At 34.4% G+C, this 24,779-nt stretch overlaps 1 protein-coding gene across 1 annotated transcript in view; it reads right to left on the minus strand.

Moving 5' to 3' along the window:
- Window positions 1–12,296: 12,296 nt before the first annotated feature.
- The window catches only part of LOC115224675, a 103,824-nt gene continuing 91,341 nt past the window's right edge, over window positions 12,297–24,779 (minus strand). The window contains exon 3 of the mRNA XM_029795532.2: window positions 12,297–13,345. Within this exon, the coding sequence (XP_029651392.2) occupies window positions 13,177–13,345 (169 nt within the window). The 3' untranslated portion in view covers window positions 12,297–13,176. The remainder of the gene's footprint in view (window positions 13,346–24,779) is intronic.

The following is a 24,779-nucleotide window of genomic DNA, read 5'->3' on the forward strand; positions in this document are numbered from 1 at the left end:
ATAGTTAGTTCTCTGCATTGTGTCCATGACCAACGCTCTGAACTATCAGCAGTCCAGTCTACCTAGCTGTATATAGGTACCCCCTTGTGGCATAGTTCACTGTACTGTGTCCGTGACCTGTTTTATTTGGTTACAGTTGTCATTTTGGATATCCATGGAGTTTAGTTTCTCCCCTGTGCTGGAGGCGAATGAGTTCTTCTTTGTGTAGGAATCTCATCAGCCTACTTTCTATCAGTCTCTGCTCAACGTTGTTAATTTGCTCCTTGATGGTTTGCAATTTTCTTCAGTTTCCATTTTTTCTTCAGTGATGCAGTAAAATGGCGGTAGAACTGCTACACAGAGCCTCTGGCCCGTCTTGGGCTGGATAAGGAGATGCCTCATTTTCTCTATTCCCTATATTGTTGACCCTTGGGTAAAACTGAAGATGGGTCTATTTGTCTTTACTTCCACTATGGCCGTCTTCAGAATTTGGATCAACAATGTTACAGCAGCAGCAGCCACTGTGCTTGTCTGCCACTGTTGACCACCACCCAACTTTTCTTTTTGTGTTTTCTTTTTTTTGGGGACAATAGGTCCCGATGTGGTTTGTACTCTCATACATGCAAAAGCTGAGATTTCTGCCCTGCACCACTAGTCTGATGCCCCCACCCTTCACTGTGCTGTACAGGTGTGATCTGGTACTTTGCAGATATCCACCTGGTCATATATTGCTGCAGGTCATCTCTGTTTTCTGTTTCTGCTTGTGTTGTTCTCCAAAGCTGATGACAAAACAAGGGTCAATATTAATTTCTCTGTCTGTGACTGCCCTATATCCTCCCCATGTACTGTAACATCAAATTGTGGGCAGGTGTGTGGTACATCAGCAATTCCTATCCCTTTCTCTTAATGTCAGTCTATCTACACAGCCCCACACTTCCATTTTCTCTTTCTTGGTTGATATAATCCACATTATGCCTCACATCAACCAGGACTTTCTTTACATTCTTTTTTTGAGATCATGTGGAAGCCCCCCCCCCCCTACCCCTGAGTTTAATTCTTCTGGCAAGACGGTACTTTTTTATGTGATCTGCATCATGCAACTCCCATGCATTTTCTTTAGCTTTGAGTTGACCCATGTCTTGTAACTTCTTGGCTAGCAATGCTCATCAAAAATGACTTGGGATTGTTTGATAGGACCCAGTGATAGAAGCACAGTGTAGCAACAGAACCATATTTTCGTCTCTGACAGACCGCATTGAGTACATGCTTTATGACTCCAAGCAGACGCATACCATTATTCCAGCAGCACTTTGACCAAAAACTTTGCAACAAGCACTGAAAGTGAACCGGAAATAGTTGGACTTTGATCCCCACTTCAATGATCAACCATGATTTTGCTTGACCAACCAAAAATAGAGGGTTGTGAAAAGCCAGTTTCTTGAGATGAAGTGGTGGATGTGTTGATTAAATCAACCCTGAAAGGATGAAAAGCAAATTTGTCCTCTGTGGGATTTGAACTCAGAACAACAAAAGGTGAGCTAAATCGAGTACTGTAAAATGTTTTGTCTGATGCTCTAACGGTTCTGTCAATTCTTCAGCTTAAATTGGCTTTAAAGCAAGAATTGAAATGGTGTTATTAATTCTACTGGTCAAAGTTTTATCTCTTACGCCAGAGGCGTTGACCATTTGAAATTCCAATAATTGTGATGTGGAAACAAAAATCAATCAGTGGCGGTGACGTTTCACAGATGAAATTCTTGTCTGTATTTTATTTGGTAATTGAAGTTATCCGATGAATTTTCTCTGCAGAGACAGGAAAACCGGTGAACCTACGTCACAGAGATACATCTCTTGGGGATTTGGTAGTTGGGTATTTTGATGAATTACCAGCAAGAAGTCCATTGTTACTTTTACAGCTATTGATAGCTGAGAATGGGTTTGATCACTGCTGGAGAAATAAATAATAGAGTAATGACAAAGAAAGAGAGAAAATAAAAGAAGAAAGAGAAGAGAGAAGGGTAAGTTGACAAAGTGAAATAGGAAGAAGAAGAAGAAGAAGAAGATGAGCAAGGGGAGAAAATATGAGCAAGGAGAGTAAGTAAAGGAAGAAGAAGAGTAAGGAGTGAAAGTAAAAGGAGGGAAAGAAGGGGAAGTAAAAGAGGAAGAAGATAAAGGAGAACAGAAGAGGAGAGAAAGGGGAAGAGAGTAAGTAGAAGAAGAGAAAGAGTAAGGAGAGAAAGTAAAAGAAGGAAAAGAAAAGAAAAAGATGAGGAAGTAAAAGAGGAAGAAGATAAAGGAGAACAGAAGAGGAGAGAAAGGGGAAGAAGAAAGAGAGTAAGTAGAAGAAGATAAAGAGTAAGGAGAGAAAGTGAGAGAGGAAAAAGAATAAGCAAAAAGGCAAAGGAAAAAAGAGAGAAGAAATGCCAGGTTTTCATTAACTTCTGATGGAATCAATACAGCGTTTTGTGGAATCTGAGAAGTTAATTAGGAGAATTTGATGAAATGGAAGACAAAATTATCTTCCTTCAATATATGGTGCACAATATAAGGCAAAGGAACTAATCGCAAAGGAAACTTCAATGTTTTTATTATATTCCCAGTATGTGATGAATGTGACGGTATGGCAAGGTGTTGGTGGTTGTGGTGGTGGTCGGGGCAATTGTGAGGTGACCAACCTATAACTGATTGTATACACACACACACACACACATACATACATACAGGCGTTCTCTGTGTAGGCGACATTTGATTGAAGGTTTCAAAGTCGAAATTATTTGAGAATCGATAACGTGAAATATAGATTTTCTGTTTCAATTGGATCACTTAGGAATTATTCTATTAAATTTAAGTCTTTGCTGTAAAGGGTGGAATCAGTAGGAATGGCCATGGACACGACATCTGAACATATTCAGTTATACACCTTAGCTTTAGGTTCAAATCTTATGGGTATCAACTTGAAATAAATTAATACCAGTAGAATACTGGGGTTGATATAATCAACTATTTCTTCTCCCAGAATTTGCAACCAAGACAGAAATCTTTGTTATTAACCCTTTAGCATTTAAACTGACCATATCTGGCCCAAATATTTTCGGTGTTTTCATTCAAGTTGGCTATATCTGGTTTCTCACACCTACCCTACAATGTCATTCTAAAAATAAGCAATCACATTATCGAAATCTTAGGGTTGTGAGATGAGGGTTAGGGTTAGGGATGGCCTCGTCAGTGCCATGTAATAAGCACCCAGTACACTCTGTTAAGTAGTTGGCAATAGAAAAGGCATCCAGGCATAGAAACCATACCGAACCAGGCATTGGAGCTACGTGCAACCCTCTGGTTCACCAGCTCCTGTTAAAATGTTGAACCTGTGCCAGTATGGAAAATAGGCATTAGACGAAGATGGTGTGGTAAGAAGCTTGCTTCCCAACCACTTGGTTCCAGGTTCAGTCTGCCATGCAGTGGGACTGTGTTCTGTGTTCAATTCCTGCAATCAACTTCATCCTTCTGAAGTCAATATGATGAAATAATGGAAGACACGTCTGCTTGCCTCTTCATCTTTCTTGATCCCCTCTCTCCCTCCAGCACTACCCCCACTTCTTCTCTCCTTCTCTTTCTGTCTGTCTCTCTTCTCCTTGTCTATTTCCTCTTCCTTCTCTCTGCCTCTTACATTCTCCCTCTCCTCCTTTTCTCTCTCCCTATCTCCCCTCTTCTTCTATCCCACCTATTTTTTCTCTCTCACCCTCCATCTATTTCTCCCTCCTTTCTCACCCTCTCTCTTTATCCTTCTTTCTTCTTCTCTATTTCCTACTCCCCCCCCCCTCATAGTCAGTTGTTTCAGATAATTTGCAGGAATTACACAAAATAAATACAAATACACACACTAATTTCGTGACCTTTGAATTTAGGACATTTCTTTCACTTTCGGGCCGTCCTCTTCACATTTATTGGCATTTCATTTAACAGCAGATGAAGAATTTTTTGTTAATTTCTTCCCGGGATTCTGCCTGTGACTGGCATGTTTGTCCTAGACTTGAAGTAGTTTATGTCTTCCATTTTGGTCATTGTTTGATACACACATGTATAAACGTATATATATATATATATAGGGCGTAGGAGTGGCTGTGTGGTAAGTAGCTTGCTAACCAACCACATGGTCCCGGGTTCAGTCCCACTGCGTGGCATCTTGGGCAAGTGTCTTTTGCTATAGCCCCGATCCAACCAATGCCTTGTGAGTGGATTTGGTAGATGAAAACTGAAAGAAGCCTGTCGTATATATGTATATATATTTATATATGTATGTGTGTGTTTGTGTGTCTGCTGTGTTTGTCCCCCTAGCATTGCTTGACAACCGATGCTGGTGTGTTTACATTCCCGTCACTTAGCGGTTTGGCAAAAGAGACTGATAGAATAAGTACTGGGCTTACAAAGAATAAGTCCCGGGGTCAATTTGCTCGACTAAAGGCGGTGCTCCAGCATGGCTGCAGTCAAAATGACTGAAACAAGTAAAAGAGAAATATATGCCGGCGTCATGTAAACAGCACCCAGTATTTTTTGTAAAGTGGTTGGTGTTAGGAAGGGCATCCAGCTGTAGAAACCATGCCCCAAAAGAGACAAATGGCAGTTCCTCTGCTGACCAGCTCCTGTCAAACTGTCCAACCCATGCCAGAATGCAAAATGAGTTTTAAGTGAAGATGATGATGATATATATATATTGATAGAAATGGTAAGACAACAAAAGAATGAAAGAGACCTCGATATTATGTAAATAGAGGAATTTATCTGTAAATGTAATATGTGATAATTATTCAGTAGCCATGATAAAACTCCAACTTTCGGATATTGGGGTGGAAATCCATGCTGCCATCTCTTCATACCAGGTTTTCATTAACTGCTGAGGGAATAAATATAGCGTTTTCATAGCATTTTTTCTGATGGCCGGATAACTGAAGAGATGGCAACATGGATTTCCACCCCGACATCCGAAACTCAGAGTTTTATCATGGCTACCGAATAATTGCCACATATTACATTTAAAGATTATATATATATATATATATATATATATACTAGCAGCATAGCCCGGCGTTGCCTGGTTATGTAAGAGCCCCTAGTAGGCAACGACTAATCCCAATCTAGTCCTTTCTCTCTAGGGAATGAAGGCGCATGTGTAGGTTGCAATGTCTTCTCTTCACTCCCAAATAACTATCAAACAGCTATCGATAATTCAACCCAACCAATTCCTACCAGGAAGAAATTACATTCGAGACTTTACCCCACTTCTGCTAATAGCTGCTGCAGCCGCAAGTTATTCAAATACTTTTTTGTTTACACTTTCTTTATAACTACCACCCCAAACGTTTTACCTTAAATTTTTGACGTACCCTAAGGGTCCTCGGACGCTACTTGCAAACTCTTGGTTTATTATAAACCGCTTTTGTCGTGTGCATCAAAAAACCTTTTCCATTCGTTTGTTCAGTTTGGTCACTTTTGACTTTTTCGTTGTTGTCACTCACATTGCTGCCCGCTTTTTTGCCGTTTTTGTACATTTTTATACATTTTGGGATACTTACCCCACGTGTTCCGAGTTAAAAAGGTCGAGTTGCGTCCCCTAGACAGTGTGTAGAAAACGTGTTGCATATAAAAAGCTTAGATTCTCGCCCATGTCGAATTTATCGATTCTTTTCAGAACTGGGGGAGCTTTTCAAAATTTTCGCTGCGTTAGTTTTGAATCATGACATTGGGCTACGTGTGTGTCAAGTTTCATCAGAATTGGTTGAAAGCCGTGGTCAGGGTGAGGGTACAACCTGACAGACACACAAACTGCCGTTTATATATAGAGATATAAGATATATATATATATATATATATATAATATATATATATATATATATATATATATGTATGTATGTATGTACATGTGTGTAAAGCAATGACAAAAATAGAGAACTATTTCAAACCTATGAAAAGAATTTACACACACAATTTGAGCAACATTTCCATGGCCATCAAACAAAAAGGTTATTTACTATGTCAAAGGAATTTCCGCTTGAAAGGCTGGTTGTTAAAGGGTCTGTGTACTATTAAAGCCATTTACTTCTTTAAAGTACTTCGTAACAATTAAAAGTGTCATTTCATATAGACATAAACCAACTTATCGTTACTTTTATTGTTGTTGTGATGATGGTTATTGAAAAACAAAATTAAAAACCATAAAAAAAATCATCATCATCATCATCATCATTATTATTATTATTAATATATTGGCTGATGTGAAAGTACTGCGAGTTATCTATGGCATCTCTTTGGAATTATTGGAGATGGTGAGATAAAATATTTGGTACGGTGGAATTGATAAACACAACAGAAATGTCTTGAAAATAGGAAGAAATTCCATTATGATGTAGTCTATCTTTTGGTATTGATTACTAATCTTTTCAACCCCGTAACTGCTCCATAGTGGTTCCACAGACAACGGAAATTTCACACTCAGAATCTCCATTTTTCTCTGTAACGAAAAAAAAAAAAAAGGAAAGAAAAAAAAAACCCCTCAGATTTCCCTCGCTTCCCATCCCCTTCCTTTCACCTTGGCTTCCGTCCGTCACAGCAAAACTGAATTGTAAATTATTGTTAAAATTGTCCCCCTAACTCTAGCTCTAGCACGAACTCTCTGTCCACACATTGTTATATAGACACTTCCATTGTGTGTGCACACGTGTGCGTGTGTATGTGTCTGTGTGTGTATGTGTATGTATGCGTACCAATTCAAGACAATCCTTAGGTGTTTCCATACACACATGCTTGTACATTGTTAAATCGATAGCTAGCATTTTATATACACATGTGTGTGTATATATATTTGTATAAATGTATGCTTATATATATATATATATCTGTATATAAGTGTGTGTATAGATATATGTATTAATCTGTATATATATATATATATGTGTGTGTGTGTGTATGTATGCATACCAATTCAAGACAATCCTTAGGTGTTTCCATACACACATGCTTGTACATTGTTAAATCGATAGCTAGCATTTTATATATACATGTGTGTGTGTATATATATTTGTATAAATGTATGTTTATGTATACATACATATATATATATATATATATATATATATATAGATAGATAGATATATATTTGTATATAAGTGTGTGTACAGATATATGTATTAATGTGTGTATAAATCTATGTATATATATATATATATGTGTGTGTGTGTGTGTGTGTATGCATTTATATATATATATATATATCTGTATATAAGTGTGTGTATAGATATATTTATTAATGTGTATATAAATCTATGTATATATATGTATATATGTATATGTGTGTGTATATATATATATATATATATATGTGTATGTATATATGTATGTATGTATATATGTATGTATGTATATATGTGTTTATGTATATATGTGTCTATATATATGTATATGTATACATATGTACATACACATGTAAATGTGTGCATCAGAAACCCATGCATGTGTGTGTGTGTGTGTGTGTTTGTTCATGTACAGTGACGTTTTTAGTTATGTACTTATCTATCTAAATATGTACGTACATACTTAATGCACTAGTGTGTGTGTGTATGTATATATGTCTGTGTGTGTCAATTTAGTCTGTTTATATTTGTTTGTGTGTGCATGTGTTTGAAATGGGGGGGGGGAAGAGATAAAGAAAGTTCCCCTCCCCCCCACTTCTATTCCCTCTGATGATTCCGTGCAAAACTTGCCTGTAAACTCTCACTAAATAAGTAACAGGCAAAACTTTTTATAACTTATATTAGTGAAAATATATAATGCTTATTTTATATCTCTTCCTCCACATCTTCCTCTTCATCATCATCCTCCCTCAACCTTTTAGCATTCACAGATGTAATGTTTATTTATTCTCCAGTCTAATGACTGGAACAAGTAAAAGGTAGATAAATTGTATATATATATATATATATATATATATATATATATATATTATATATATATATATATATATATTATATATATATATATATATGTATATGGAGGCGCAATGGCCCAGTGGTTAGGGCAGCGGACTCGGGGTCGTAGGATCGCGGTTTTGATTCCCAGACTGGGCGTTGGGAGTGTTTATTGAGCGAAAACACTCAAAGCTCCACGCGGCTCCGGCAGAGGTTGGTGGCGATCCCTGCTGAACTCTTTCACCACAACTGTTTCTCACTCTTTCTTCTGTTGGCCTGCTCACTTAGCCAGCGGGGTGGCGTCATTTGAAGGCTAAAAATCAATACGAAGCGCATTGTGACCAGTGATGTGTAGCAACATCTGATAGCCTGGTTGGTCACGTGATCACGTGATGTATGTATATAATCCAAAATTAGAGGAGAAAGTGCAGTGTCCATGACCTCTTTTAGGAGCTCTAAGATTGGTAGAAGGCAGTTACTCTGAGCCTAGGGATCAGTCCCAATTGCTCAAAACCATGTAAAGTTCAATTAAAGGCATTGAAAACACTGGAAGTGGTTGAGGTTGTTGTTGTTGTGACAGTGGTACTGGATGTAGGAGTGTTAAACCAAGTGACATATTAAATCTATCGATGAAGTGTAGGAATGATCCCTCATACAGTTTCCACAGTTTTTCTTTGCCAGTAGCCCCCCCCCACACACAAAAAGGATCTTAGACAATCTGAGGCTATGAGAGAAGATGGTGACAAATCAAATTGTGTCTGTACCAAAAGCATCTTTCCATTAACCCTTTCATTACTGTATTTATTTTGAGATGCTCTGTTTCTTTCAAATATTTTAAATATAACAAAGAATTTAGTAAAATAACTTAGTTACCTTTAAGCTAGTTTTAGGAACATAAATTGTGACTAAGGTTTGGTGGAAGATTTTAATTTAAAACTTATGAAAACAAGACATTTGTACTCAGAGCCAGAGCTGCTTTCAGCCGGGTTGGTAATGAAAGGGTTAATATTTTTTGTATGCTGTTAATTTTTCTCTGAAGTATGCGCGAAAAGAGCACTGGATTTAGATGAAGGGAGACCCCAGGTTATTCCACTTGTGTTCCAGAAGGCATATAATAGCGTCATAAATATTATGTACTTGTGATGGATATTCCCAAGGTTTTGAGGTCATAAGTTATGGCCAATTAAGCCTAGAGATAAATTGGGGGTGGGGTGTCTCATGGAGAAGCTTTTGCAAAAAATAAAAAAAAGCTAAAACAAAAAGCAATAAATTTGGCCTTAGGTTTTAATTCCAATTTTATTATTACCATATTGTATGTCTGTATACGTAAGTGTGTATTTATCTGTGTGTGTGTGTGTGTACTCTTTATTCTTTTACTTGTTTCAGTCATTTGACTGCGGCCATGCTGGAGCACCGCCTTTAGTCGAGCAAATCGACCCCAGGACTTATTCTTTGTAAGCCCAGTACTTATTCTATCAGTCTCTTTTGCCGAACCGCTAAGTGACGGGGGCGTAAACACACCAGCATCGGTTGTCAAGCAATGCTAGAGGGACAAACACACACATACATATATATATATATATACATATATACGACGGGCTTCTTTCAGTTTCCGTCTGCCAAATCCACTCACAAGGCATTGGTCGGCCCGGGGCTATAGCAGAAGACACTTGCCCAAGATGCCACGCAGTGGGACTGAACCCGGAACCATGTGGTTGGTTAGCAAGCTACTTACCACACAGCCACTCCTGTGCCTCTGTGTGTATCTTTTATAAATTTCAGTCATTAGAATGGGATCAGACTTGAAGAGTTTTAGTCAAAAAGGTTGACTTCCAGTATTTATTTTTCAGTCTGGTTGGTACTTATTCTACAGTTTTTTTTGCTGATCCATGCATATATAGAATGGGCTTCCACACAGTTTCCATCAACCAGATACACTCACAAGGCATTGGTAGGCCCAGGACTGTAGTATAGAAGGCATTTGCCCAAGGTACATGAACCTTCTTGACCACACAGCCATGCCTGGACCACTGAACTCAACATGTTTTTTTTTTATCATTCTCTCTGTTTATTTCCACTTATTCCTTTCTGCCAAAGAGCTTAGGCTCAAAATGTAAAAGACTTTTCCCTTTTTCCCAAGCATCAAACTAATACACTTGCTTGTTGTTCCTACACCTCTCTAGGTCTTTGTTTTTCTATAAATTTGAATTATATATATATATATATATATATATATATATATCTTTATATATAAAACTGTAGTTGTGTGAGTGTCTGTCCCCTTCGATTTAGATTCCTAACTACTCCCACATTTTGCGGTGCAGTTTAACCAAAACCGGGTATCTTATAGTCGTGATTCATATCGAGCCCTTCTGGGTATTAGCACGCGTCTACGATGAGTCTACGATTTTAAAAATAATTTACCATCATTTTTTTCCATTTTCATGCATATTTTTTTAAAAGGAAGTAACTCTCTAAAAATGTCTATGATGAGTCAACGATTTAAAAAAAAATTTACCATCATATTTTTTCCATTTTTAATGCATTTTTTTGCTATTTTTTGGCTATAACTCTCTAAAAATGCTGTATAGTTATTTCCCTTACAAACCCGAGCAACACCGGGCGATACTGCTAGTATATATATATATATATATATATATATATATATTATATTATATTATATGTTTTTTTTATCTTTTACTTGTGGGTGTATGGTAAGAAGTAACCTTCTTACCATACATCTGAACCTATATATATATTCATAGATATAAATCTTAAGTGACCAGACTCACTGACCTTGCATGTCAAGAAATATAATACAAAATAAATGATAACTAAATGCACCTAAAAAGCTACCAAAGCAATGTGTGCACTGCACTGAATTCACATGCAGGATGTAATTAGTCATATGTTAGGGAGTGTGTATGATAAGTAACTTAATTGCAAATGAGGCACTCCTCACTTACCTTTAATTATTTCAATTAATTAGAAAATTGCTTTTCAAGCTGAGAGTCTAGTATCCATAATCTTTTGTTATGTCAATCAATGACATTTTATGAATCTATATGCTAAAAGATATGAGCTACTTCCCCTTCACTTTGTCTATACATGCTGAGCCAAACAAATGTTTTTTGTTTTTATTTTGCAAAATTATGCAGATGGATTCTAGTGATTATCCATATGGATTCTAGTGACAGAATTGATAGTGAAATGTATTCTAGATGAAACAGGGAAAGCTTTCTCTTCAGAATTGGTCTTCTCACATTAATCTAGGCACATTAATCTGTCTCAGTTCTCACTCAAAGGACTCTTACTTAACAGGATTATATATATTTTGTATATATATATATATATATCAGGAGCGTATGGTTATCTTTCAGGGTGGGGAAGCAATGACCAAAATTTTTTTCACTTAGATATTTGAATCAAATTGACATGTTCATATTATAGAGCAACTTTTAAAATAAATAAAAAAATCACATTTTATACTAAGGGTATTCTGTAATTTGGAAAAGTATAAAATATTAGTTGAATAAACACAGAAAACTACATGCTTATTATCTTTTCACCATTTTTCTTATGGAAGCAGAATATCAACTTGCTTCCCTTTTCCTATGTAAGTGTTGCATAACATTGTAAGATTATATATATCATAGGTATTGCAAATTCACAGAAACTTAATCTAAGTGTATAAGTATTTATTAGCATCTAAAACTATTTGTCATCAGCTCTTACTAGAAAAAAATTGTCTTTGTGGCATTTTTATCGGAAAAAATGTTAAAACATTACACCCCAAAAGGATGCAACAGCTCGTGTTGCTTCCCTTGCACAGATTTTTTTTTTTGTGTTGTCTGCCACTGCTTGTTGTCTCCTGCTAAGTCCGACAATAAAAGTCTGAAGCCTATGATGTCATGTAGTTTACATAAATTTTTCAGGACATTGGAAGAACAATTTTATGAAAAATAAGTAATAAATATAGCTTCAATTTTGTTTCTATAACTTTTAAGGGAAGCATTGCTTCCCTTGCTTCCATGGAATGTATGCCTATGATATACCTGCTGTTAACCATTCTTGTTTTTAATTTTGTTTTCGTTTTTTGTATTTATATTCGTTCCTTTTTCCAAGAAATCTAATGGTCACAGCTTAGTTTTTCCTTGGGGCTGGCTGTGTTGGAGAATTAATCAGCCGAAATTTGCTATGATGATCCGGTTTCTGACTGAAGATTAAAGGCTTCGAATGTCCTGTCTGTTTTCTGTGTTCGTCTCTTTATATATAAATTTTTATTCCTATATATATATACACCATGTGGTTAAGTATTGTCCACCTATCTTTGCACACAAACTTTGTCAACACCTCATATTCTTTCCTCTCTTTATTGTTTATGAAGTTGTTACAATTCATATTGACTGCTTTGTTCATTTACTTTGGCCAGCATTATGAATAGGGATTTTAGGTATAATTATTGTCCATATCTATCTTGCAAGATCTTTTTTTTGTTTCACTCCAGCTTACAAAAACCAAATGAATTCAACACCACTGATATAGCAGTTGTTACCCAGGAACAGTTACCATATTTGATGGAATATAAGAGGCACCTTTTTTTTTTTTTCACTAAAAAAAAAAAGTCTGCAAAAAAATCACCCTGGATCCCAGATTCTAAATTGATTTAAATATCATATGCTTTAATGGACTAAAACTTTTTCCTGAATATGCACTGCTGAAAATGGGGTGCATCTAATATAGCCATGTGTCTCTTTTATGCCATTAAATGTGGTAAATACTGCAAGATGCAAATGACTGGGCTACAAAACAAAAAAAAAAGGTACTTGACATCAATGTCCAGTAATGTAGTGGACAAGGGCACATTGGTTTGGAACACAGTTATGACATTGTAGAAGACGAATTTGCCCAGGGTAGCGTGTGGTTGGATTGAACCTGAAAATCATGTGGTCATGGAGCAAACTTCTTAACCATACAGACGTGACTATACCCATTATGTGTGAATAACCTGCCCCCACCCATCAAAATCACATCTCTGTATGTATGCTTGTGTGTGTGTATATGTGTGTGCATGTGTTTGTGTACTTGTAAAGTATATGAGTTGATGTTTACATGTGTGTGAATATACGTGTATTTGTGTGCACGTGGTACATCTATGCATATACATGTGTGTGTGTGTGTGCATGTATAAGTAAAACAAGGGCTGTCCAAGATGCTCTTGTCATGTGACACAAACGGCTCACGTGGCAGTGTTTCTCTCTGCTGCTGCTGCTGTTGTTGCTGCACCATTTTCGACCGATTGAAAGACTCGGTATCGAGGTTTCCGATTGGCTGACGTCCGGCATTTGTAGGAGACAATCAGATAAACTGCAGTGGTCATCGACAAAGACATTCCAAGTTCAGTGAACCTGCAATTAAAAGTAATTAATTAAATTAATGTTGTCATACTTAATAATTAATTCCAGGGAGCAACAAATAAATAATTTAAAATCACCAACGGTTATGAACGTTGAGTAATGACTGAAAGAGTCTGCTTGCAAATATGAGCTTCCAAAATGGATTCCTCAGAAGAATTTCTGGAGCAACACTAGTCAACAGAGTACATAGCTCAGAGATCAAGAAGTCCCTCTGGGTCAAGTGTTGAGAGGTCACAACTCTGGCTTTACGGATAAGTGGTTAGAATGTCAAAAGAAAGAATTGAAAGACGAATTCTTTAACCCTTTAGCATTTAAACCGGCCATATCCAGCCAAAAGTATTCTGCCTGTTTTATGTTCAAACTGACCAGATCTGGTCTCTCACACCAACCCTACAATATCGTTTTAAAAATTAACAGCTACCTCATCAAAATTTCATAGCTACAAGATAATGCATGGTTAATTCAAAACAATTTGGATGAAAAAACATTAATTTTGGCAGAATAAAGCAAACACTAAAGAGTTAAGCCAAGCCATCAGGTGGGAGACCCAGGGTTAGACCATGAATGAAATAGTTAGATAATATCCATAGTTTCAGTTGGTCATACTTGGGAAGCTAGCAAGGAAGTGTAATGAATGTTATTTCAGAAAAGATCTTAAGGACGAGGCGCCTGAGGACTGTCACCATAAACCTCCCAGGAATAGTGAGCAGAGAAAATGGATGGATGAATGGATAAATGAATGAATGAATGGATGGATGGATGGATGGATGGATTACAAAATGAGGCACTAAGTCTCTTACCATTTTTACAACTCGAGGCATTAAAGCCTCTTACTTCCATGCCCGACTAGGCACAGTGCCTCATTCAAGCACCTGGACGATGCCAAGTTGGGGCACTTTAGCATAAATTTAAATATATCCCCGGGGAAGGAGTTCATTATCCTGCACAAGTCAGTTTCCCCTATGACCTCCGCAGCCACCTGCGGAGGCCAATCAGGGTCCTCAGTGCAGGACAGAACCCCTTCCCACTGGCCATTTTTTTCACCTTCTTTACAAAGTTTTCTAAAACCCCTCCCTTGTCAAAGAAGATTACAAATTCCTCGTCTATCACATAGGAAGGGGCCACAGTTTCTTCTGTCGGTGGCACAATTCCCACTGATGGGATTTCGGGACATGCAGTGTGTTAGTAACCGCCAGCGAGCTTCTTACCACACAGCCACCTGTTTTATGTTCAAAACTGGCTAAATTTGACCTCTCACACCTACCTTACTATATCGTACCCAAAATTTCACATCACTGAAATCTCAAAACTACTCTATGATGATGCCAGATTGATTCAAAACAGTGGGGAATAAATAAGCATTACATTTGACAGAGAAATTTGAATACTAAAGGGCTGAACACATTGTCTTTTATCTATGACTTGTTTCAGTCATTGGACTGCGGTGATGCTGGGGCCCCACCTTGAAAGGTTTAGTTAAACAAATCAACCTCAGTACATACTAGTCCTTATTCTATCGGTCTCTTTTGCTGAACTTTTAAGTTCAAGCATAAACCAACACCTGTTTCAAGTGTAGTGGGACACACACACACACACACAAACATACAAAACAGGCTTCCACACAGTTTCCATTTGCCAAATTCACTTGCAAGGTATTGGTTGACCCAAGGCTATGACAGGAGGTACTTGCCAAGGTGATGCTGTGCAGTGGGATTGAACCTGAGACCACGTAGTTGCCAAGTAAGCCTCTTAACCAGACAGCCATATCTGTGCCTGGCAAACAAGAAAACTGTCTCCAACTGAACAAACCCTTAATGTCATTTACAAGTCACATGAGGAAGATGTCTTTTGTGTGATCTATTTCTTCTCTCTCCCTAATCTCCTCCCATTTTTAAACATAGAGTATGTGAAAATAAAAAAGACAAAACAAATAAAATTGCGTCCTGTTAAATTGGTTATCTTCGTTAGTAATCAATGTATTTTGTGTTAATTTCCGAAAGTGAATCAATCTTTATTTTTAACTGACAACACGCTCAACAATTATAATTGATTTTCTGCTGATTAAATAAACAGGTTGACTAAACTTTTGATTTGACAAATTACTCAAGTTTTATAACTAAACATGTTTCTCAGTGTGTGTGTGTGTGTGTGGTGTGTGTGTGTGTGTGTGTTTGTGTGTTTGTGTGTGTGTGTTTGTACATATATACTTACACTCCCACATACATACATATATGACATATATAAATACATACTTGCACACATACACATTGCTCTCTCTCTCTAGATATATATATATACGCACACATATACACATCACTGTGTGTGTGTGTGTGTATGTATGTAATGTGTGTGTGTGTGTATACATATATACATATACTCACACATACATATATGACATAAATACATACATGCACACGTACATATCACTCTCTCTCTCTCTCTCTCTCTCTGTATATATATGCACACATATATACATCACTGTGTGTGTGTGTGTGGTGTGTGTATGTAATGTGTGTGTGTATGTGTGTATAAAACAATGTACATATACATACATATGTATATAACATATAATTACATAGTACCTGCATGCACCTACATATACACATACGTACATGAACATACATATATATATATATATACATATATATATATATATATATATATATTATATATATATATATATATATATATTATATGTAAGACAATTATTACACAACAAAAGGTAGCGTGTCAAGGTAACTTGTCTTTTCAAAATTACAATTGTCTTCGTTTATTTCTGTACTTCCCTGAAAATTGTTAGCAATTAAAAAAGATTTGCAATTAAATTTGCAACAAGGTGAGAAATAATTAAATTGTTTGAGCTGTACATCGTCACGCAGGTTATATAACATTTACCGAAGTAATGTTTGTGGTTGAGGTTGTTGTAGTTGTTGTTATGCACATGCTGTTTGAGCACTTAATGAAGTTTATAACAAAAGCAAAAAAAAAAAAAACAGAGTTACGCAATTAAATCCTAATTTGGTAAATTATATACCCCACAGGGGTTGTCAGCCACTAATTGAAGTTTTATGTATGTGTGTGTGTATGGATGTGTGTGTATATGTCATACAAATATACATATGTATGCATGTGTATATATGTATGTATATATATATATATATATATTTACACATACATATGTATACGTGTGCATGTGTATATATGTATGTATTATACATATATACATACAGGCACACCTCAAATATAAGACAAAAGTCAATATTTAAAGAATCTCTCTTTCTCTCTCTCTCTCTCTCTCTCTTTCTTTGTGTTTGTGTGTGTGTATGTATATATATATATATATATATATATATATATATGAGTGTGTGTGTGTGAGTATACACCCATGCATACATACATGCATATAGACATATACATATCAACTGTATATTCTTTCAGTATATTACTGTTTGGTCGGAAAGAAAGACTTGTTGCGTTTCAAGATGCGAAAGAAACAAACACTTAATCAATATATTATTCCTCTTCACTTTTTGATGGCATAATCCCATCTCTTTGGCAAATTGTTGATCCTTCGGGCATAAAATTCTTCACATTTTGAAGCAAAGAAACACTCAATATCATTTTAAACCACTTATAAATTGTTTTCTCTCAAAATAATAAAATAATGTTGCAATGAAATGAAAAGATGATAGTTAGATGGAGCAAAGTCAAGAGATTAATGAGGATGAGGCAAAACTTTCATATTTAGAACTATAATCTTTTCCCAAGTGACTTGGGCAATAAGTTGTCTTGCATTTATCATATTAGAAAAACACCTTTTTATAATTGATCAATGATGAGTGATTTTCTGCAAATTTTTTGTACAATACTTAATGCTAATTAATGCCAATACTTCTCCATATTAACTGTTTTTTTGTTTTTGTTTTGAGACTTCATGATAGATAACACCATTCATATCCCACCAAATGCAGAGCGTAAATGCTTTTCTGAGTGTAGTTTGGTTTGGGAATGGATTCCCCTTTTTCACTGGGTGTTAGACATTGTCATTTTCATTGGATATAATCATAGAGAATCCACTTTTACATCACTGTGAGGATTCTACCCAGGAATGGTTTGATAGTCAGTCTTCAATGATGAGCTGAGGGTGATTATTTGATTAACCTGCAAAGCAGTGAGATGATGAGAGAACTACTGACCAAATCAGGACACATTTCTTAAATCATGAAGCTGTTTTATGATTAAAGTGTGACTTGAATTTAACTGTTTTGCTAATTCTTGTGCAGTTTGCTTTGAGTTTTCAGAAGGTCAGTATTGACAGAACTTAGTCATCCAGATTGAGGGCATTCTGCAAGAAATAAATTTCCCAAAACTGGTCAAACCATTGTTGGCATATTCAGACACTTAAAGTTTCATTTCCACAGTCAGAACGAATATTTCTTGCCACTTCCATTCCTGAAAAACTCCTTTCGAATTTATGTAGCATGCAGTGTCTGATATGGTTCTGATCTAAACTCATTTTAAAAGGGTAAAATCTGTACAGTTTTAACCACCATGGTATAAAGTAATTTGCAAAGAAAGAGAGAAAATGTTAGAATGGAAAAGTTAAAGCTTATTTTACAACCAGTATAGAAAAAAGTGCCATCAACGTGACTGTGTGAAAAATGCAACAGGAATTTTTACAAACCTAATATATGCCTTAATATATCTATGCATAAACACACACACATCCATATATAAATATATATATTATATATATATCGTCATCATCATCGTCCTCGTTTAACGTCTGCTTTCCCTGCTGGTATGGGTTGGATGGCTTGACTGAGGACTGGTGAGCCAGAAGGCTGCACCAGGCTCCAAAGCAGCAAAAATATCACAAAAACTGTTACTCAGAGTTTCTTGTTCTCATTAGTAACAGATTTGTGATATTTTTTTATTTTCAATAAAGCATATTACTCTACCTCTGGTATTCCAGTACTATTTTTTCCACCTTGTTTCGCATTTATGTGGTACAAAATTATATATATATATATATTATGATTGATATATATATACATATATATATATATACATACATATATATGATATATTATGATATATATATATATATGATATATTATGATATATATATATTATATGATATATTATGATTGATATATATATATTATATATATATATACGATATATTATGATATATATATATATATATGATATATTATGATATATATATATATATGATATATATATATGATATATTATGATATATATATAATATATATATATATATATATTATATAATATATATATTACACATACCATATATGTGTGGCACAAAATTAAAGACACAAAAATGAGGGAAAAAACACAGGATGTATTAGATTGATGCTCAGGAAAATTGGAAGATACATATATACATATATCATATACACACATTCAGCACATAAACATACATACAGACAATCTACTGGTGTTGTGAACCAGCTGTTGCTAACAGTCTTTTGCAAATGAAGACAAGTGTCTCTAAAGTGAAGTGTTATTACTAATCAAATACCAACTCACAGTTAAAGAGAAAAGAAAGTAGAAGAATGAAAGAGAAGTTTCTTTGAGCTTTCTCATTTCCTCCACTAGGATATCATTAACGTTTCCATATAGGTAATTAATCATTTATTAAAGAAATGTATTGATGATTCTGATTGTATTATTACTAATTAGGTGCAAAATACTATTTGAAAAAAATAAAATTATATCGTAAAAATCAAAAAGAAATTAGATATGAAAAGGATTTTGATCTTTGTTGGTTATTTCAAGTATTCAAAGAAAACAGAGCCAGGAAACAACAATGCAAATACATACGTATATATATATATATATATATATATATATATATATATATATATATATAATATATATATATAAATATATAGTCACACACACACACCACGTTCATTCCTTTGTATATATAAAAATACATACAAGTGTGTGTATGTCCACATTTAAATGCATGCATACATCACATATAGGTATGTGTGTAAAGGTGTGCGTGTATGTACATATATTATTATTATTATTATTATTATTATTATTAGTATTTTTATTATTATTATTATATATTATTTTATTATTATTATTATTATTATTAGTATTTTTGTATTATTATTATTATTATTATTTTATTATTATTATTATTATTATATTATTATTATTTTATTATTATTATTATTATTATTATTATTATTATTATTATTATTATTATTATTATTAGTATTTTTATTATTATTATTATTATTATTGTATTTATTATTATTATTATTAGTATTTTTATTATTATTATTATTATATTTTTATTATTATATTAATTATTATTATTATTATTATTTTATTATTATTATTATTATTATTATTATTATTATTATTATTATTATTATTAGTATTTTTATATTATTATTATTATTATTTTTATTATTATTATTATTATTAGTATTTTTATTATTATTATTATTATTATTTTTATTATTAATTATTATTATTATTATTATTTTATTATTATGATTATTATTATTATTATTATTATATTATATATTATTATTATTATTATTATATATGCTGTTTAGCAATGGGCAAAGTCGTGCTATTATTTTCACAAAACAACAGAGTTTGTTCATTTCATTGAAAACTCCTGCACGTGCCTTTGCGTGTGCGCATGCAGATTGTGTGTGTGTGTGTGTGTGTGTGTGTGTATGTATGTATGTGTATGTGCTTGGTCTTTTGAAACTTGAAAGCCTATACAGCAGTGTTTCTGTCTCCTTTAAGATTCATTGCTCACCATTGTGCTGTGTGCTGACGTGACAACAAAGGCAGCAAGCTGGCAGAAACGTTAGCACGCCAGGCGAAATGCTTAGCGGTATTTCATCTGTCTTCACATTCTGAGTTCAAATTCTGCCGAGGTCCACTTTGCCTTTCATCCTTTCGGGGTTGATTAAACGAGTACAAGGGGTTACACACAGAGGGGACAAACAAGGACATACAAACGGATTAAGTCGATTATATCGACCCCAGTGATTGACAGTTGTTGAATGGTGATAAGAAATTATGTTTGATATTGGTCATAAATGTTCAGTTTACCTATCCTTGATTTAATGTGCCCTTGACTTAATGTTAAAGTGGTTGAGTATTCCACAGATACATACATTCTTAATGTAATTATGAGGTGGAATCAATGGGACAAAGTGTATGAAAGGACTGGACCTTTGAATTACAAGTACAACCCATATGAGTTTTTATACAATTTCCATTATCCAATTTCATTCACAAAGTTCTGGTAAACTGAAGATTGTAGAAAATGACCCTTGCCCAAAGTAACACACCACGTGTTAGTATTTCTTTTTACTTGTTTCAGTCATTTGACTGCGGCCATGCCGGAGCACCGCCTTTAGTTGAGCAAATCAACCCCGGGACTTATTCTTTGTAAGCCCAGTACTTATTCTATCGGTCTGTTTTGCTGAACCGCTAAGTGACGGGGACGTAAACACACCAGCATCAGTTGTCAAGCAATGCTAGGGGGACAAACACAGACACGCAAACACACACACATATATATATATATATATACATATAAACGACAGGCTTCTTTCAGTTTCCGTCTACCAAATCCACTCACAAGGCATTGGTCGGCCCGGGGCTATAGCAGAAGACACTTGCCCAAGATGCCACGCAGTGGGACTGAACCCGGAACCATGTGGTTGGTTAGCAAGCTACTTACCACACAGCCACTCCTGCGCCTATTATATACACAGAAAATATGGGGTATGCATGTCTGTGTGGCTAAGAAGCTTGCCTTGCAATCATAAGATTTTGGGTTCAGTCCCAGTGAGTGGCACCGTGTCTTCTACTATGTCCCCAGGCTGACCAATGCTTTGTGAGTGAATTTGGTAGACAAAAAAAAAAATGTGTGGAGGCTTGTTGTGTGTGTGTTTATTAATATTTAGCAGAAGCAACAGAGTGACTCAAAGACCGAGAATTTCATGTGTTAGCACTTATCAAACACCAAGTGATAAGTGCTAACACATGAAACTCTCAGCCTTTGAGTCACTCCATTGCTTCTGTTAAATATTTATAAAAATACACATACTCATGTTGTAAATTCTATTTTTCCTGTCTGCAACACCAAACCTATATATATCAATGTTGTTGACTGTGTTTTAGTTAAAGCTACAGCTTTAAAATCTGCTCAAAGTTACTTCTCTTTGGTATTGCTTATTGATAATGGCTAAAGAGCTAGAAACACATCTGGGAATCTGAGAGGGAGCAGCACTTGGCAAATACGATGCTTTTACACCTTTTTACCATCAGAGAGAACTTTTCTTTCTCCATGGAAACTGCAGCGAATTTGCCTATAGAAGTTGCAATATGTCACAAGTCTATTTCAATTAACCTAAAGCTTGCATATCTATCTCTGTGTGTCTTTGAGTTTGTGTTTGCCTCCCCCCCCACCTTTCCCTCCTGCTCAGCAGCTAGTGTTTGTTTATGTCCCTGTAGCATGATGGTTTGACAGAAAAAGATCTGTTGAATAAGATTAATTCATTCAACTAAAAACCCCTTGAAAGTGAAGCTCCAGCATGGCCTCAGTCCAAATTGGACCGAAACAAGAAAAAGATGATAGAAAGATAAATCATTATAGAGAAGTGTGTGTAGGTGTGTGTGGGTGTGCGTGCACATGTGTGCATGTATGCGTTTTACTCTGTGTGTCAGTGTGTTTGTTATTTACAGCTGAGAAGTGTATGGTGTGTATATATTGAGTTTAACTGAGTAGATGTGTGTATATATATATATATATATACACACACACACACACATATATATATAATATATATATATATATATATAAATAAATGTGATGAAGAGATAATATATATTATATATATATATATATATATATATATATATATATATAATATATATATATCTATATATATATAATATATATAAAGTGGAGTGTGTTTGTGTGTTTCAGAAATCGTTGAACAAAAGTGTTTGTACATGACTTCAGAAGCGCATGTATGTGTATGTATGTATGCATATGTTCATATGTATATATATGAGTGTATGTGATGATGTTAGTGTATTTGCTTGAAGAAGTATATAAGGTTTCAGAAGCACATGTATTTGTGTATGTAGATATATATGTATGTGTATATATATCTATATGTAATAAATGTTAGTTTAATCCAGTGACATAGAATTTCAATAGAGGAATTTAGCTGACAATTTGATTAAGAGCAAGATTATATAAACGGAATGCTAGAAAAGAAAATAATTTATAATAGTATAGATACTCAAAATAAGTGTAGAAAATTTGTATAAAATAGGTGTATAAAATAAGTTGTATAAGACAGGTGTATAAAATAGTAGAATAAAGTCGATGTATAAAATAGTTTAAATGAAATAGAGTAAACGAATGCAATTTGAATGGGTTTGAGAAAAGAGTGTTACGGCTGTTGGTGAATGTGGTTGTGCAATGTGCATATTTATATATATATATATATATATATTATATATATATATATGCATGCACATACACGTTGACATACATTCATACATATGCATACATACACACACATACATATATGTATGTGTGTGTGTGTATATAGTGTATATACACACATACAAATATAATTTGAATTCGTTTGTGAAAAGAGCTGCAAAATATATTGTTGTTTGTGAATGTGGTGGTTTCAATGGCTGACAAGGAAAAAGTATGATATTATCCTACTTTGTTTCTGGCATGTATGTATATACATATAGGCATACATATGTGTCTGTGTATATGTGTGTAATGTGTATATATATATATATATATATATATATTATATATATATGCATGTGTTTGTCTGCTGTTTTTGCATGTGGATGTTTGTGTAGACATTTGAATTTAACTTTCTATATGTGCTTATATATATAATATATATATATATATATATATATAAGCATGTGACATAGAATATATATGTGTGGGTGTACATACACACAGCTCTAAAATGTATATATGTATGTATACATATACACAGCTATATTAATCTATCTGTCTATCTGTATATATATTGTATACATACACACAGATGCACATATATATATGCTTACGTTCATTATTTATATATTAGCGCATATATATATATTCCTGTGTACACTCATGTTGACACACATTCATACAACACTTATACACTTGGGCACACATGTTTACAAACACAGGCACACAGATGCAATCATACATACATGTATAAATACATTCAAAAATATATACACGATTGCATACATACTTACACATATATAAAAAAAAACATTCATATGTCCATACTCATATATACAATCAAAATATATACATATGCACGCACACATATGCACATTGATATATACAAACATCCACGTATATTCAATAATTCATTGAAAGAAAAAGCGACAAAATGCAACAAATATTTTAGAACGAGAAATGAAAGATGCCATCTTAATGGCAATGTGAGAGGGTTGGAGGCAGAAATGCTGAAATACAGAAGGCATATTGTTAAGATCTGGTAGAAATTGAAGGAAACTTTTGTAGAAAAGATGGCCAGAACTGAATACTCTTGAGGATTCATTCAATAATGAACAAATCGACAGAGGCTCAAAGAGACTATTTATGGCACAAAATATCTTTTGCTTCTTTGTAGTCTTATATATTCTCCATTAGATTTTAGTTAAGTTATTGTCTGGTACTTTGTATGTATGTATGTATGTAGTTATGTATGTATGTGGTGTGTGTGTGTATGTATGTATGTATGTATGTATGGTGTGTGTATGTATGTGTTGTATGTATGTATGATGTATGTATGATGTATGTATGTATGTATGTATGTATGTATGTGTGTGTGTATGTATGTATGTGTGTTATGTATGTATGTATGTAGTGTGTGGTATGTATGTATGTCTGTATGTATGTATGTATGTATGTAGTATGTAGTATGTGTGTAGTATGTATGTATGATGTATGTATGTATGTTGTGTGTGGTGTGTGTGTGGTGTGTATTATGTATGTATGTATGTGTGTGTATGATGTATGTATGTGTGTGTATGTATGTGGTGTTATGTATGTATGTGTGGTATGTGTGTATGTATGTAATATGGTGGTGTGTGTTTGTGTGTGCTTATATTTGTGTGTCTGTATGAATTTACAGACATATGTGTCTATTTGTATGTATGCATTAGTGTATATATATATATATATATGTGTGTGTATGTGTGTGTATATATGTGTGTACAAATGCAGATATAAATACATGCATATTCATATACACAGTTATATTGTCAGATACACGCACACGCACACATACACACATACATGGATGCATGCAAATATATCTATTTACACACATATACAAACACAGACACACACACA

This window comes from Octopus sinensis, linkage group LG26 (genome assembly GCF_006345805.1).
Source record: "Octopus sinensis linkage group LG26, ASM634580v1, whole genome shotgun sequence".
Lineage (NCBI taxonomy): Eukaryota > Metazoa > Mollusca > Cephalopoda > Octopoda > Octopodidae > Octopus > Octopus sinensis.